The sequence below is a fragment of the Vombatus ursinus genome, unplaced genomic scaffold, assembly GCF_900497805.2.
Source record: "Vombatus ursinus unplaced genomic scaffold, bare-nosed wombat genome assembly UNPS02014794.1, whole genome shotgun sequence".
Lineage (NCBI taxonomy): Eukaryota > Metazoa > Chordata > Mammalia > Diprotodontia > Vombatidae > Vombatus > Vombatus ursinus.
The window spans coordinates 12,837,424-12,855,790 of record NW_020954572.1 but is presented as its reverse complement, the minus strand read 5'-3'; the positions used below and the strand labels follow the sequence as shown (position 1 = coordinate 12,855,790).

At 37.5% G+C, this 18,367-nt stretch overlaps 1 protein-coding gene across 1 annotated transcript in view; it reads right to left on the bottom strand.

The window, feature by feature from the left end:
- The window catches only part of NUBPL (nucleotide binding protein like), a gene marked incomplete at its 5' end in the record, with an annotated part of 302,534 nt that overhangs the window by 165,334 nt on the left and 118,833 nt on the right, over positions 1-18,367 (bottom strand). Inside the window, 2 exon segments of the mRNA XM_027870181.1 lie at positions 18,025-18,115; positions 18,208-18,247. Coding sequence (XP_027725982.1) covers positions 18,025-18,115; positions 18,208-18,247 — 131 coding nt within the window.

The window sequence follows — 18,367 nt, the reverse complement described above, 5'->3', positions numbered from 1 at the left end:
TTGTCAGGGAGGGACTACATGATAGGATACCTTAACAGAACAGTAATCAAAATGATCGGTACAATATGTAGTTCTGTGTTACATCTAAATTTCATTTTTCATCCACTAAAAGGCAGCTGGTACAGTGGATACAACACTGGACATGGAGTCAGCAGGACCTGGGTTCAAGTTCTACCTCAGCCACTTACTAGTTGTGTGATCATGCACAAAACACTTCACCTCATTGTGCCCCAGTCTCATCTGTAAAATGGAATTGAATTCAAAACCTGTAAGGCCCCTTCCAACTCTAAAGCTACCTCCCTATGCTCCTTTTAATGACTCATTTTACAACTAGCTTACAAGGTAAAACATGGAGCCCTTGTGGAAAAGGCCTAGTTCATTGTCTTTGTATCTCCATTGCCTACTATAATACCTAGCACATAATTAATAACTTCAGTAATAAATACTGGTGGAATTTGAAGTACTGCAGTTCTCTTTGCCAAGACACTTAAAAACTTCTTCCTTAAAACTAAAATAAAAACTGGATTTGTATCAAAAACTTTTTTTTAAGGACCATGAGAGCAGGTGTCACTCGATCCTGGCCGAGAGCGCTCCAAATGCATGTTGATGATGACAAGGGTAGCCTGACTGTACAAAAGGCTGATATTCAATCTCTCCTATCTAGAATAGATGTTTCAGTGGTCCTGAGGCTGGGGTCCAAACTGAAGAAATTAAGTCATGCTAGATTCTTAAAAGTTGCCTGATTAGAAGAGCTGTGACAGTGCCTGAATTGACCTTCAGCTAGATTAGATTTTGTTCTCTCATCTACATAACTAAAGGGAATACGAGGATAATTTGAACACACCTGCTTCGTGCATTAAAGAAACTCTCCTGCCCCCTTCCCCCAAGGGCCAAGTAGAAAAGTCAAAAGGTTTCAAAACAAAAAACCTGGAAAAGATCCTTAAGGACCCTAAGAATGACTAGTGCTTACTTCAAATGAAATCAGAATCAATTAATATTACATTCCCTTTAATGCCTCACAGAGACACCTTAAAAGGCTGAGTGATGAGGCTGATGGAATAAGTTAAATTGTATTTCCAACATGAGAATAGCTGAAGCGCCTGATGGGGCCAGACCATAAAATGGAATAAATGAGGTTAGATGCCCCAAAATTGATGATAAAGGACATTCAGTGGTTTTACCCAGAGTTAATGTGCAAGTCTGTGAACTTTTTCTATTTGATGTAATAAATTCCATTAGTATGCTCAGATCTAGCTCACTTAATTATCTTAAGAACTTCATTTAATATTTTATCTCTCTGCCTGAGTGTCTGGGAGCTTCTGAAACTCAATATATCATACTATAAATCTAGATAAAGAGGGTAATTTACATTGTTTATATGTAGCTGAAGGAGGAAGAATGAGTTATTTCCTCAAGACTTGTGTAAACCAAATGGCTACTCAAAGTTTGGGTTTTGCTTTTCAATTGCATTGTGTTTGAGTCAGAAACTCTCCAATAGATAGGAAGATGTCAGAACAGAGACAGTCATGTCTGTCATCTGGCTTTGAGGTCAGATTTAAGGTCTTTATAGTAGAGTTTTTAATGTACATCCAGTAGTTGACAAAAAATACTTGCTTAATAAATGTTAGATTCCTTGAATTCTTGAACTCCAAGTATCTGTTCAAATTATTTTATTTTACTGAAATTATGTTATATAGATTACTACTTTAAATCAAATGAGCTTCCACTAGAACATGAATATATACATACATTTGTGTTCCTTTCTTACATGGCAAATGTTTGCCATATGTGTTGTGTGTATATACATGCATATATATGTGTGTGTGTGTGTATTTAACATATATGTGTGTGTGTGTGTGTGTGTGTGTGTGTGTTTTAAATGCAAACATATGCCTTGCCAGAGAGGTAGCAGGGCTGACAGATGAGTTGATAAAAGTAAACTCAGCAACACCCTGGTTCAAATTCTGCCTCTGACTCATATAAGCTCTGTGACCATGAGTGAATCACCTTACCTCTCTGTTTCCTTATGCACAAAATGAGTATCATAAAATCTGTAGCACCTATCTCACTGTGTCATTGTAAGACTCAATGCTCTTTATAAACCTTAAAGCATCATATAAATGTCAATTTTTATTGTTATTCATGTCATTCTCATCCTTTTCAATGGAGTTCAAATAGAAATGATCCTGGGACAAGTCACTAGTATATCATTTTACATTTAATGATCTACCAAGTGCTGCCCAGGTGGGAAAAAGAACTACCTTTTGTAATTAAATAAAATTATTGGGATGTAACCCTATCTTACATAAGCACACTTAAGGTATCTTCAGGACAACTCAAACAGCAGAAAGGACAACAGGGATAATATGTACCTAAGCCTGTTTCCAACATGATTTTGATTTTTTTCTGCTAGGTCTTTATGAGAAGTCTCTTTAAGGTCCTAAGGTACTGCCCTTTCATATGGAGCAGTATGTTGCTAAGTTAAGCCTGTGTTGTCCAGAGAATCCTATAAGTTATGGTTACTGTTTGACTCATAACTCTGAAAAAATTAATTTCATCTTACACGCTACAAGCTACAGTTTTATGGATAATTATGAAACAAATGTAATTCCATCTGATTATAGAAGATGATAATTTGGTTGCTAACCATAAGATAAGGTAGGGTCATTCACAGAGAGGACACTGAGAGCCCAGAAAGAGGAAGCAAAGAACTGATTTCACAATTGCATCTCCTAAAGCATGAAAACTAGAAGTGATGTATACTGAAGATAATGTTAAGAAATAATTCTGACCAAGCAGAGGAATTAACAGTTTGCAAGTAGAGAATCAAAGAAGCTACACAATGTATCAACTAGTTTGCCTAAGATGTCATGGCCCCATGACGTGTTAGACAAGTACAGCATGATTCAGTTTGGCTTAGCAGTGGAAACAACTGCTCAACACAGAAACTATGTTCATCAAGAATCTTTTGTGGACAGTTATAGAGAAAGAAGACACCAAAGTTTACAGTTTCAGGGTTATGAGTTACTCCAAGAACATGGGCTTCCCTCATTCATGTGTCTCCTAGTCGGGTTTCTGCTAGTGTGGGCCCACTTTTCCCAACAGATAACCAAGTGCTTTGGAACGCAAGTGTGACCCAGGTTTATACACGGTTTATGAAGTATTAATTATTCCAGCATTTTGAGTGCCTGTGATGTTTTTATTTCTTTTGCCTTATTGTTAAGTAAACAATTATGTATAAGATCTAAAAGAATAGCTGGTTTTGTGTAAATGAATGAACATTAATGGGGATTCAAGAGCTACAGTGATGAGTAGAAGAAGTATAGTCTTTCCTCCACAAATACACAACAAGGTTAACTCCTAGGACCTTGAGGAAATTTGAGTGCAACCATGTGCTGATAGACCTTCTCTGGGCTAGACCTACCAAAGTGAGAACGGGAATAAATGAACAAAGCCAGAGAATAAGTGTGAGATGTGAAGCTAAACTGTGGGTAACCACCCCACACAACCACTATATCTATATTTAAAATTTTTTTTGTTCGGTGTAGCTTGGAAATCATAGATATTTATTGTGGTGAAATCTACTTAAAATGGTATTCCTAAATTTTATAGATAGATGTTATATCTTAGCAATTGTGATTAGCAGTTTAGACTATGATAACAATTCAGGTCCAGTGTAGTTTACTATTTGATTCCAAAGAATAAATTTGAAGTCTGTATTTTTAGTGCAAAGATCAGTCATCTGTTTATAAAAGATAGCAAGCTTCTAGATGTATAATCATGGTCAATAGGTGATATCTTTTTTTTTCTTTAGGCAACTGGGGTTGAGTGACTTGCCCAGGGTCACACAGCTAGTAAGTGTCAAGTGTTTGGTCTGAGGCCGGATTTGAACTCAGGTCCTCCTGACTTCAGGGCTGGTGCTCTATCTACTGCACCACCTAGCTGCCCCAATAGGTGATATCTTGCTAAGCAATCAGTAGGTACTTAATTTTTGCAGGCTACAGGGATATTTGGCAGAGTTTCAAATATTTTTTTGCACAACCTGAATTGACCAATTACAAGGCTATTTAAGATTACTCCATTTATAGTTTCAGGTAGTGATAACCTGGTCTTGAATTGACATCATAAATTCCTCCATTTCTATAAACAAATCAGCATTCAGCCATTTGTTCAGCTCTTCTTGGTCAACATGTTGTTGGTTAAGTTCATTTGAATGTTTCCCATAGAGGACTTTGGTATATCACTCAGAGGTAGCTAGGTGGCACAGTAAATACATAGAGTGCTGGACCTGGAGTCAGGAAGACCCAAATTCACATCTGACCTCATACACTTAATGTCTATGTGAACCTAGGCAAGTCACTTCTGTCCACCTAAGTTTCCTCAACTGTAAAATAGGAATAATAATAGCAACTATCTCACTGGGTGGTTGTGAAGAGAAATAAGGTAATATTTATGATACTTAGCATAGTGCCTGGCACATAGTAGATTTTTAATAAGGGTTAATTCCCTTCCTGTCTCGCATCTTTGTCACTTCATAGACTCCTTATGAAAATAAAACACTTTTGGTTACTTTCAACAAATCCAATGGTGTATGCCTATCGTGAGCCTTACTATTATTTATTCAAAAAGTATTTCTATTAAGTATTTAAGCTGTTTTTTGTTCTGAGGACTTCTTGTACTTTACGAACCTGTACTCTGAGAACCATCAATCCTTTACCCCACTTTTAAAGAAGTATCCATCTTTCCATAGTTTACTTAAGGTCTGATGTATTATTTATTTTGTATTGGATCTCATCAGTGTACTTTTCAAATCTGCTATGGTTCATCTAGCAGTTCCAAAAGGCTATATTAAGGTGGCATTATATTGGTATTAACTATTGTAACCATGTTCTTCCCACTGTTTTGATTTCAGAACATCAACAAGACTCTTCACACATACATCCACAGCTTCCTCTTTGAGAATTTATAGTTAATGCATGGAAGGCAACCAAGATATTTATAATTATTACCTTCAGCCATTGGTCTAATCTGAATTCAACCTCAAAGCCTTCACTCACTTCCTCAGTACACCTTAAGTATTTTACATTTATCAAATCCAAATCACATTTTCTTGTCACTAGGGGAAAATCCCACAATATGGAAAAGCCACTGGTGATGTAGTGATGTCATCCATGGATGTCAAGTGATCAATATGTTTGGGTTTGAGTTGCTCCTTAAAATGGAAGTCATATTCAGTTCCATTTGGGAGAGAAGATAAAATATTTAAGAAGAGACAGAACCATAAGAGGCTTAAACTGTCCCCCTGAAAGATGTCACATTTTATATCAATTCTTCTTGAAATTCTTGTCCTAGCAACGTGTTTTTAGAGAGCAATTTCCATGTAGACATCAAATACGCAATTTCACCATACTTTGACCTATCTTATAAATTTATAAGCCATGAGTGCAGAACTGAGTCAAAGACTTTGATGCATAAAGTAAAGGCAGAATAAATGTCTTTTAGATGGATTGTTCAATAACCACTGAATCAATAATAAGTTGCTCTTTATACTCCTAGAATTTTTGGAACACTTGTTTAGTTCTTTGACCAATATAGTATTTTCTTATAAGTGTGCGTGTGTGTGTGTGTGTGTGTGAGTGAGATGTAAGCTGTATATGTTTTGTAGAAAGTATATAAATTGGCCTATATATTAACAACATCAATAATAACAGTTAGCATTTATATAGCACTTTAATGTTTGCAAAGTACTTTACAAGTATTAACTCATTCTATACCCTATTGGAAGTCACTGGTGTTCTCATACTTTGGCAAGACATAGCTGATACCTTTTGTTAAAAAAAAAAAAAAATAAGATCAGGCTTGTATCAGAAAGGAGATTATAAAAGTGCTTTGCTAGGAATTCATGCATCATTCTAAAGTATTTGAACTTAACTTCATTCTGTTTTGCAAATAAGTGAGACTTTTCAACACCTTCCTTAATGTAGGCATTGCCATGCATGATGTTAATCAATCAATTAATGGTTCAACAAGCATTTATTAAACATCTACTATGTATTGGGCTGGTGCTACATTGCAGTTACCAAAAAAAAAAAATACAATACCTCCTCTCAAGGATCTTACATTCTATCAGGAGAAATAACACGTACAAATATAAATATATACAGAATAAAGATATTCAAAAGAAAAACAAGGTAGTTAAGTACAAAGTATCTTCAGAGGAGGTACATCAAAAGTTGGAGGAATTGGGAAAAAATTTATGTAGAAAATGGTACTTGAACTGTCTCAGGAAGAGGGGGATTCTATGAAGGGAAAGGAAGGAGGGAGAACATTTCACGTGTGGAGGATTACCAGTATAAAGGCATAGAGACAAGTGATGGAGTGTCATTTGGGAGGAGCAGAGAGCATAGTTTGGCTGACTTACAGATTGCAGTAGTGCTAACAGTACACAGGATTTATGCTGCATGTTTGCTCCAACCTGAACTTTCCTAGAATTAATTTGTGACCAGAAATTTTCCACCTCCTCCTTTAGTCATTTCCTCTCTTTTCTCTGACGTCTTTTTCTTCTCAACCCTCCAAAGTATAATTTGTGACTGATGCTGAATTACTTTGCTCTCTGCATTGCTTTGATTCCTATCAACTCAACTTCTATCAACTTTCACCTTTCACTTTTGTTCTAGTAGAAATCAATTTTTGAAATACTCTCTTTTGGTACAGTTGGTATACTAGTTGGCTTCATGCCATCAAACTCAAAAGAAGCTTCTTTAAAATTCCAGTCTAAGTATTCTCATCACTTTTTTCAAAATCAGTCAAGACACTGGGATTGTTTTTGCCATGTGTTTCACTATTAGTTAGCATTTCTGGAGTTTGTATTAAGTATAGATTTTTAATGCCTTAAGGTTCTTCAGCTTTTCCCTCTTCCAATTTAAATAGCTTTTTCATTTTTTCATTTATTTCTTCTTATTTGAGTTTGTTTCTTAGATGAATCGTCCTGCATTAATCTGCAATAATACATTGTTGCACAACTATAGAGCAGAGGATATCATGGCTAAAAAGCAGTATCAAGTCCTTGCCTACAACTGGTGAGATCTGTTTCCAATTTTGTTATAATATATTATGGGGGTGGGGGCGCTACAGAGTACAAAGTAGTCATATCTTCATTCCATTTCACATATGTTTAAGGTTTTGCCAATGTTAATGTTAAATACCATTTGCACCAAAGGATTTCCAGCAGATAGAAAGACAAATAGATAGATACGAAAGTGGGAGGAGGGAGAGGAGCAAGGAAGGAAGGAAGTTAGGAAGGAAAGAAGGAAGGAAGTTAGGAAGGAAGGAAGGAAGGAAGAAAAGAAAGAAGGAAGTAAGGAAGAAGGAAGTTAGGAAGGAAAGGAAGAAAGGTAGGAAGGAAGGAGAGAAGGAAGTTAGGAAGGAAGGAAAGAAGGGAGGGAGGGAAGAACAGCAGGACAGAGGAAAAGGAGATTTTTATGAAGTACTTACTGTGTGCTAGGCACTGTCCTAAGCACTGGGGACACATCCAGGCAAGCATGTTAGTCTCTACCATCAAAGAGCCAACATTCCAACAGGGGAAGGCAACACATAAAGGGAACGTGGAGAGGCAGGGTAGAGGTGGAGAAAGGAAAGGCGTTAGCATAGGGACAAAGCAGTTGGCTAAGAGGAGAAGAGAGGAGGAAGAGGAGGAAAAAAATTTCAGAGAGTTGACCTGTGAATGAGGTGAAGCATGACTGGGGCCCCTCCTGAAACAGTACCTTGGGCAGGAAGTAAGCAATCAGAAGAATAAGACCTCAGGATGGAGGTTTCTCCAGAGGGAGGTATGGGTATTTCTGATTTGTTCCTATATATCTTGTCCCTTTATGGTCTCAGAACATAAAAGAGTGTCTTCCATGTCACAATGATTCCAAGTAGGAAGGAAGAGACTTTGTTAGAATGACAGCAGTAGTTACATCATACTCGCCACAGGGGTTGGCTGTCATTGTTATTGTTATTATTGTTATTATTAAATGCACCAGATGAGGTAAAGGGATTGAATCCGAATATGTTTATTTTGAAACACTGATGATATCTGGTGGAATACTATTATATCAACCATGATGTGTGGGAGGAAATAATCTTGTTAATTAGACATATTAAACAGTGAAAAAGCATATAACACTATATCACCTTGTATAAATCACCTGGCATTTCAAAAACTATTCAAATTTGTTTAGTCTTTATAATGAGAGATGTTTAGGGAAATCTAAAAATCTTACTTCATACAGGATTAAGGTCAGCTTAGCCCACGCTCAAAAGCCAAATTCTTTAGGAAACTGAAGGCAGAGACCCTTCCTTATTCAAAAGTGAAATTCCATTGTCAGGAAAATCACTAATATCCCCAACTATCAGGGGAATAGGTCTCATTCCTACTGCAGGATCTGCTGAAGTGAAACTGCTTCTTTAGTTGCTAGGAAACAACCAACTCATTATATGCCATTATCAGCACCCTAGAGAAGGAAATTGGCATCTGCCTCACATTTGGGGATATTGGAGACTAAAGTAATAGCACCACAGTGGCTGCCAAAAATCCTTGGTCTCCCAGGGTTTGCTTTGTGACTACTGCAGGTGCTGACATCAGCCTTGTTTTTGAAGTTTTCATTCCTGTAGCTTTTTTCAAACAGCTGAAGAGATTTCTCCCAAAATTCCACATTTTCAAATTCAAACCTCCACATTTCAGCTAAGTTATTTCTCTAGCAAATCTGATGGCGGTTGGGAAGGACTGCTTGAGGCTAAAGATTAAAAGAGTTGTTGATCAGACGGAATTTACGGGATCTTTATGTTGATAATTACTAAAGATAATGCTCAAGGTGGAAGGTAAAAGGAAACATAAAAAGATCAGGAAGAAAACAAGGCACGCAAGTTGCCAAACACAGGCACCAATTATTTTGTTATCCTCTATTTAACTGGCTATTAAATTAAATACTGTCTCATACTTGCAATATCACTGAATCCAAATATAATAATAACTAACATTTCCATAACACTTTAAGGTTTGTAATGTACTTTATATTCATTACCTTACTAGTTCCTAACAACAATCCTATGATATAAGATCTATAGGTATTATTATTATCATTATTATTACTAAAGTCAATAATGGCTACATTTGTTCATGTAATGTATTCCTCTTTTAACAGATCATTTGCTATTGAAATAGGATAGGTGAATATACCTGGAAATTGTTTGATGCTGACAGTGAATCTTTCGGGACCCCTAGGACCACTGCTTCTGAGGCCTGGAATGTAATCTGTCCCCTAGCTGAGACTCTCAAGGCCTAGTAAGACAACTGAAGAGGTAGCCTCCACCTTCCTTAATGCCTTCATTCAATGAGTCCTTATTAAACAATCCTGAGGCAATATTCCCTACATACACTTTTAACTATGAGACCACATGTATATATGGCAAAACTCAGGAGGATGAGGCACTTATGTGCCGGAAATAAAGTTTTATGACCTTATAATGTATAGTGTTGGCCTTACCTTTGATATCACTCAAAGATCTGCACAGGTAGACTTGAATTCAAAAGTTACACATTAGGGCTCAGAGAGATTGCTAGAAATCCTGTGGAAAAACTAAGAGACTGGAGCTAGGACTTACCAGGGAAACAACCACAAATGGCTTTGCTTCATGAGAAAGGCCAGTACATTCCATTCCAAAGAGATCACAGGAAGGGGAAAAGAACTCACATGTACAAAAATGCTTATAGCAGCTCTTTTTATAATATCGAAGAACTAGAAGCTAAAGGGGTTCCTATAAACTATGGACTAGCTGAACAAATTTTGGCATATGAATACAATGGAATATTACTGTACTGTAATAAATGATGGAAAGGATAATTTAAAAGAAACATGGGAAGACATCTATAAACTGCTACAGAGTGAAGTAAGAAGAGCAGAATGATAAGAATAATGTAGGCAGCAACATTGAAAACTGTGAGAGACTTATGAATTCTGATCAATACAATGACCAACTGTGATTCCAAAAGACTAATGGTGAACTATGTTGCCCATCTCCTGACACAGAGATGATAGATTCAAGACGCAGAATGAGACCTCCATTTTTGGAAGTTAACAATGCTGGAATTTGTTTTGATTGACTATGTATCTTTGTTTCAAGGGTTTTGTTTTTCTGTTTTCTTTTAAGTTGGAAAGGAAGAGTGGGAAAGAGACAAAATAAATGCCTGTTAATTGAAAAAAATTTTAAATTAAAAAGATGGGTCAATACATTCAGAGTCTAGCCTGTCAAAGAAGAATGCAAATGCCTCAAGGAAATCCTGAGGCCCTGGTAGCTCCTAGGTCACTTAGCTTGTGATGTAACTACCCGGAATATGATTGCCCTAATAGAGACTTTCCTAACTACCAGTTTCCCTTAAGGTTAGAAAGCAACAACCATCAAACTGGATAGGTGTCACCTATCATCAGTCAAATAAGCACTACATGGAAGGGATGGCATTTGAGCTGTCCCTTGATGAATAGAATTGGACAGGCAGAACTAAGTAAGAAGGGTATTACAGGAAGAGGGAACAGCATAACTAAAGACAGAGAGGGAACAGTTATAAGGTCTGTTTGACCTAGCTCATACTGCATCTACCCTAACTTATGCATTCCACCCCGCTGACTCCCAACCTATTTGACTCATCCTAATATTTCACAACTTTGCTTCCTGAATAAACCTTTTCCTCTCTGTTGTTTCCTTCCAAATTCTTTCCAATATAGGCAGGTTCCATGCTGCCTCAGATCGCACCTCTAAAAGCCCCCTCTACATTTTCCTATACAAACCAACCTCCCTGGGCCACATTGTGAGAAAACTTCTCCTTGCCTCTTACCCTGTCATTTTAACAGAAATTGGGCTTCCCCACCACCACCCCAACAACCTGTGCCTCTAGATGCCCGCTCCCAAAGAGACCTCACTTCTCCCACATTCCCTGACTCAGTGAAAGAACAGGAAGGGCAAATCTGTTCTTCCTTGGCTAGCGGTACTTCAAGGACATTGATTCATCGCCATCACGCTACTTCTTATTTTAAGTCCATGCCAATTTATATTAGCTTTTTCAAATCACTACCACCATCCGCTTCTGCCTCCAGGCCCTATAACAGCAAGAACTGTTTTTACTTTTTCCTTTCATGACTAGCACTTAGCCTGGCACATAGAAATAACGTAATAAATGGTTGTTGATTGATTAATTGATGTCCTTCCTTAAGGACTCCAGCATCTGATCAACAGTTTCCTTTTTTATTACATCTTCAATGACTTCCACATACACACTGACACTAGCAGCATGTCTAGAGCCTGCACTTGGCCATCACATAGCACTGCTTTACCTTCAAAATCCTGAGCTTAGTACCCTTTCTCCAACCACAACGTCCTTACCTGTCATTTTTCCTATTCTCCACTAATATAACTACTGAAACTTTTCTATGTTTGTGCCTTTGCTACTGTCACTTGAATCAATCCATCAGTCCCTTTTGACTAAACTGGATTCCCTGGCTAGCATGACTACATGGCCATCTACTTCAATGACGTATTCATCATCACCATCATCATTCTTTCTCTCACACACACTTTCCTCCTCCCCCTCCCCCTCCTCCTCCTCCACCTCCCCTCCTCCTCTCTCTCTCTCTCTCTCTCTCTCTCTCTCTCTCTCTCTCTCTCCTTATCTTCACCTTTTGGTTTCCTTCAATCCTCAACTTAACCCCATCTTCTATAAGAAGCCTTTCCCAATCCCCTTAATGCTAGTGCCTTCCTCCTGAGATTATTTCCAATTTATTCTGTATATATTTGTTTGTACATACTTTGTTTGCATGGTGTAACCACCCCCTCATTATATAGTAGGTTCCTTGAGGGCAAGGACAGTCTTTGCCTCTCTTTGTATCACTACTGCTTAACACAGTACCTGGCATGTAGTAGGTGCTTAGTAAAGGTTTGTTCTGTTGCAGTTCAGTCATGTCTGACTCTTCAAGATATCTTTTGGGGTTTTCCTGGCAGAGATACTAGAGTGGTTTGCCATTTCCTTCCCAGCTCATTTTACAGATGAGGAAAGTAAGGCAAACAGGGTTAAGTGTCTTGCCCAGGGTCACACAGTTAGTAAGTGTAGGAGGCCAGATTTGAACGCAGGTGCTCCTGACTCCAGGTCCAGCACTCTATCTACTACACCACCTAGCTGCTTCAAATGTTCATTCATTTCACTTCAATTCACTAATACCCCACGTTTCTCTGTCCTTTAACTTTCCACTATACTGAATCTCAGCCTTCTACCAGCCAGCCTTTTTCTCTGTTTTATCTGCTTCTACTTCCAGGCTTTTGAGGTTGCTGAAGAAAATTACAAAATTGGGCTGGGATCAACTGGCCCACCTCTAGCTGACTTCAAAAGGCTCCTCACCCAACATTCCTTTCATTCATTTGTCTTTTATCCCTTAGCAAACTCCCCATAACAGCTGTTCTGAACCTCCTCTACATTCTCCAACCTCTAATCCCATTGCAGCCTCCCTCACTCCTGGCAGTTGAACTTGCCTCTGCTATACTGAAAAAATCTTGAGCATGTGGAAGGAGGTCCCTCATCTACCCTCACTTCTGCTTTAAAGCATTCTTTCTATACTTCTGCTTCTTTTCTTTCTTCCAATCTCAAAGAAGAGATGCCTCTCCCCCTTTCCAAGAAACAGAACAACCTTAGCTCTTGATCACCTCCCCTCCACCTTCCTACAGTATCTTGCTCCCCACAATTATCCCTCCATTCTCTAGCATTTTCAATCTCTCTCTTTTCCTATGCTCCCTTCTGTCTAAAAATATTCACAAATGTCTCCTATTTAGGAAAAATAAATCATTAGGTTCTACAATCAAGGTCCTAAAAACGTCATTAGATCCTTTAGTTCCTGTTTCTCTTCCTCCCTTCACGGCCTGACCTTCTAAATGAATGATTTCTACTCACTGTCTTCATTTCTTTATGCCATACTTTAATCCCTGCAATCTGACTTCTGTCTTCACCATTCTAATGAAGCTGTATTCTCAAAAATTACCAATAGCCACATTAACCCTAGGTTTACTTGTGTTTCTTTGATCCCTATTCTCACTTCTCTGCAGCACTGACCATCTGTCCTTCTCAAAACTCCTTCCTCAGCTACAGTAATGCTACTATCCTCATTTTTCTACCTTTCTAATGAATAGTTTTGTCTTCTTTACTAGCTCCTTTTAATTATCTTACCCTTTAATTGTAGGGGTTCCTTAGGCCTTGACCTTCCTGTCATATATTCTCTCCTTTGGAGCACTATAGTTAAGTAACCAAGGATTTATTAAAGACTTACAATGTGCTGGGTACTGTGGTAAGCACTGGGGATACAAAAAAAAGAAAAGCAAAAAGGAAAACTGCCCTCAAGGGACTTACATTCTAATAAGAGAAAAGGACACAAAAGAGGGAGAAGGTACTCATGCTGGTGAATGGTGGTGAAGTCTAGTCAATCAGAAGCAGAATGCAATGAAGAGTAGCTGGCCTCAGTCCTTCCTCAAAGCGAAGGTTCCATGAGGAATTCAGCAATTGGAGAAGGGAGCTGCAAGGGTAGAGAGATAATTCCATGGCGAATCTCTAATGAATTCAACTATTACCTAAATGCGGTTGACTTCAAAGCCCTATTTTCCACCCTAGCAATATCCCCAATTCTCCATTAGACATTTACATCTGGATGTACATCCAGCAGCCCAAACTCAAAGCAGTCCAAAACCAACCTTATCACCTTCTCCAAAAAAACTAGTTCCTATTTCTGGTTTCCATACAATAATTAAGGTTACTGTCATTCTCCCAGTTACAAGGCATGAAGTGACAAAGTTATCTTTGACTCTGTCTTTCCTGTGTACCTCATATCTCCTTAGTCACCAACTTCTTAATAATAGCACCTGAATTTTTCCTTTCCTTTTTCTACAATTGTCACCACCCTCATTCTGCCCTTGTCACCTCATACACGAATTACTTCAGCAGAATCTTAAGTGGTCTCCCTGATTCCTGTCTTAAATATCTCCATTCAGTTCCATATAGTGACACCAACCAATCTTCCTAAACACTGTTTACAGCAAGTCAACTCTTTACTCAAAGACTTTTAATAATTCCCCACTGATTACAGGTTCAAATCTAAGTTTTTTGACCAAGCATTCAAGGTCCTCCAAAATCTGTCCTAACCTATCTTTCCAACTTCATATTACTATTTCCAGACTAAGTTGTCTGTTCCAATCAGGATGGTCCCCCTCCTGTGGACTTTATTCTTTTCTCACCATGGTTTTCCTCACACTTCTCCCTCTGCTTAAAATAACATTGCTACCCAGGAACCATATGAACACAATTACAAAACACTTTTCACACAAATGAAGTCAGATCTAAATAATTGGAAAAACATCAGTTGCTCATGGGTAAGCTAAGCTAACATAATAAAAATGACAATTCTACCTAAGCTAATTTACTTATTCAGTGCCATACCAATCAAACTACCAAAAAAAATATTTTATAGAGCTAGAAAAAATAATAACAAGATTCATTTGGAAGAACAAAACCTCCAGAATATCAAGGGAACTAATGAAAAGAAATGCTAGGGAAAGTGGCCTAGCCATTCCAGATCTTAAATTGTATTATAAAGCAACATTCATCAAAACTACTTGGTACTGGCTAAGAAATACAGTGGTGGATCAGTGGAATAGGTTAGGTATGCAAGACAGTAGTCAATACTATAGTAATCTACTATTTGATAAACTCAAAGACCCCAGCTTCTGGGATAAGAACTCACTATTTGACAAAAATTGCTGGGAAAACTAGAAAAGAGCATGGCAAAAACTAGGCATAGACCAAAATCTTATACCATATAACCAAATAAAGTCGAAATGGGTTCATGATTTAGACATAAAGGCTGATACTATAAGCAACCTGTAAGAGCAAGGAATAGTTTACCTGTCAGATTTATGGAGAACAGAAGAATTTATGACCAAACAAGACATAGAGAATGTTATAAAATGCAAAATGGATAATTTTGATTACACTAAATTGAAAAGTTTTTGCACAAAGACAACGCAACCAAGATTAAGAGGGAAGCAGAAACCTGGGAAAGAATTTTTACAACCAGTGTCTCTGATAACGGCCTCATTTCTCAAATATATAGGGAACTAAGTCAAATTTATAAGAATACAAGTCATTTCCGAATCGATAACTGGTCAAAGGATAGGAACAGGCAGTTTTCAGAGGAAGAAATTAAAGCTATCCATAGTCATATGAAAAATGCTCTAAATCACTAGTGATTAGAGAAATGCAAATCAAAACAACTCTGAGTTAGCACATCACACCTATCAGATTGGCCAACATGACAAAACAGGAAAATGATAAATGTTGGAGAAGATGTGGGAAAACTGGAACACTAATGCATTGTTGGTGGAGTTGTGAAATGATCCAACCATTCTGGAGAGCAACTTGGAACTATGCCTGAAGGGCTATAAAAATGTGCACACCCTTTGACCTAGCAATAGCACTTCTAGGGCTATATTCCAAAGAGATCATAAAAACAGGAAAAGGACCCACATGTACAAAAATATTTATAGCAGCTCTTTTTGGGGTGGCAAAGAATTGGAAATTGAGGAGATGCCCATCAATTGGGGAATGGCTGAAGAAGTTATGGCATATGAATGCAATAGAATACTATTGTACTATAAGAAATGATGAGCAAGTAGACTTCAAAAAAACCTAGAAAGACTTACGATGCTGAGTGAACTGAGCAGAACCAGGAAACATTGTACACAGTAATAGCCATAAGGATCTAATACATCTCAAAAAGTCTCATGGTGGCAAATGCTATACACATGCAGAGAAATAACTATGGAGTTTGAATGCAGATCGCAGCATACTATTTGCTCTTTTTTTTTTCCCTCTTCTGTTGTGTTTTGTTTCCTCCTTCTGGTGGTTCCTCCTATTAGTTCTAATTCTTCCTTATAACATGAGTAATGTAAAAATATGTTTAATAGGAATGTATATGTACAGCCTATATCAGATTGCACACTGTCTTGGGGAAGGAGGCAGGGAGCGAAGGGGAGAAAAATTTAAAACTCAAAAGCTTATGGAAGTGAATGTTGAAAACTAAAAGTAAGCTAATTAATAAAAAAAAAAGCTCACAGTAAAAAAATAAAATAAAATTACATTACTCCTTAATTCTACATGCCTATATCCTATGTATTCTCCAAGGCCCAGCTCAACTTCCACCTCCTCCAATGTCCAACCATCTTATCACTTTACAATCCTATTTGCTTTTCTAAATCCTTTATTTGGTACTTAATTACACACTACCTTATATTACTAAGAGGCAGCACAGGGTAGTGGACAGAGGGTAACCTTGGATTCAAGAACTCCTAGGTTCAAGTCCCACCACAGACACAGAGTTGAGTGACCAAGGGCAAGTCACTTAACTTGTCAGTGTCCCCCAGAAAATTCCCTAAGTCTGTAAGTTACAAAGGTGTTGCTGATATATGTATTAGCAGAAGGATTTTATACACTAAGAATTCCTCACTCTGATGAAAAGGTCCGAACTAAAACATTATGTTACTATTTTTTAAAAATAGGTTTTTACTGATACCCTGTTTTGACATCACCTATATTTCCCTCTTTATTCATTCTTCTCTTCCCTACAACCCAGAGAGCCATCCTTTATAATCAAGAATTTTTTTAAGAAGAGAAAAAAATTAGTAAAACTAATCAACATTAAAAAAAAATCTGGCACTATAGACAATGTTCCACATCTGTGGACACCCACTTTTGAAAACAGAGTTGTTTTGTTTTGTTTTGGGGGAAAGGGGGGGCAATGTCCTTCTCAGCTCTCTTCCTTGGAACCAAGCCTTATGTTATTACTTAACTTGCTTTGTCTCCTCTGCTAGATAATTAAGTTCCTTAAGTTTAAGGATCCTCTCCATGCTTTTATAACCTCACTAGTAAGTAGCACAGAGCTATGCATATGAAACATTCAATAAACATTGTTTTAAAGGAATGAATGAGGATTATGAGCAAAATGAATTATTCAAACTTCTTAAACTGTCCCTGTGTCTTCTGAGGGACTCTTACTGCAGCTGATTATAAACTCCAAAATTGGGAGGTAAGGAAGCAAATATATGAGGTAGAGTACAATATGTAAGTCAATATCTACATATATTATCACATCCAGGTCACATATCCATGCAGGATATACCTACTTGGTGGGTTGCAACCTGAGACAGATTTTTTAATCTCAGAGTGAGTTTCCTCTGCTACTAGTTCACCTCCAGCTTGCCTCTACCTACTATTATTTAATATATAAGAAGTTAACACAAATTAATTTTTAAGTTATTCTAAGGCAAATATCATTAGAAGTTTAAACCTGCAGAACATACACATAAAAACATACACAAGTGCAAACATCCATTCCTAAATCCAACATAAATGACATTTGGATTATCCTTTATTCTGGCATATCCACTTAACTGCTGCCCTCTTTACATGTATAATTAAAAGTTGACAAGATGAATACATATAATTCTACAGACAGACAGACAGAGACAGTACCTTACCTCATTATGGAGCAATTTTAAGTAGCAGGCACTATAGTATGTGTGTTATTTTTGCTCAGAGAACTCCTGCTCAGCCCTTACACACAAAAATGGCTACAATGTGATTAGCAGTAACTCACAGGAAGGCAAATTACTGAGTTACTGAATTAAACAGATTTTCTCTTATGCCTAGAGACTCCACCACATTTCCACAATACTGCATGAAGTGAAAAAAAATTATGACTTTTGTACTTATAGCTAATGGAAAAGATTAAATCATGTAAAAATGAAATTTTGTCCTGGCGCCACCTAATTCACTCAGTCTATCCAGTGGATTCCTTTTAAAAAAAAAATCTCAGATTTGAATTCAAATTCTAGGACTACTCCAATTAGCAAGCAAATTGACTACACTAACAGGATGTCAGTTGAATGTGAATTTCTTACCTGCCTAATCAGTTTCTCTATGGCTGACATCACCATAAGCCCTCTCCAAACAACCGGTGCTGTCTCTTCCACCAGGAAGCCCATAGACATACTACAGTAAGAAAACAAAAATAGAATTTTCACAGATAAGAGAGAAAAACAAAATAGAAAGTAGCTTAAGGTAGGGAGGGAGAATGTACTTACCAAGAGATGCCATAATTCAAGAGGGGTCTCATTAAGTTGCCTAAAATAGGGAAACAAATAACTGTTCAGAAAATGGAGTTATTACTTCACTGTAAATATAACAACATATTTTCTTGTCAACAGCTATCAGACTTAGCAGTGGAAATGGGTTTCTACCATT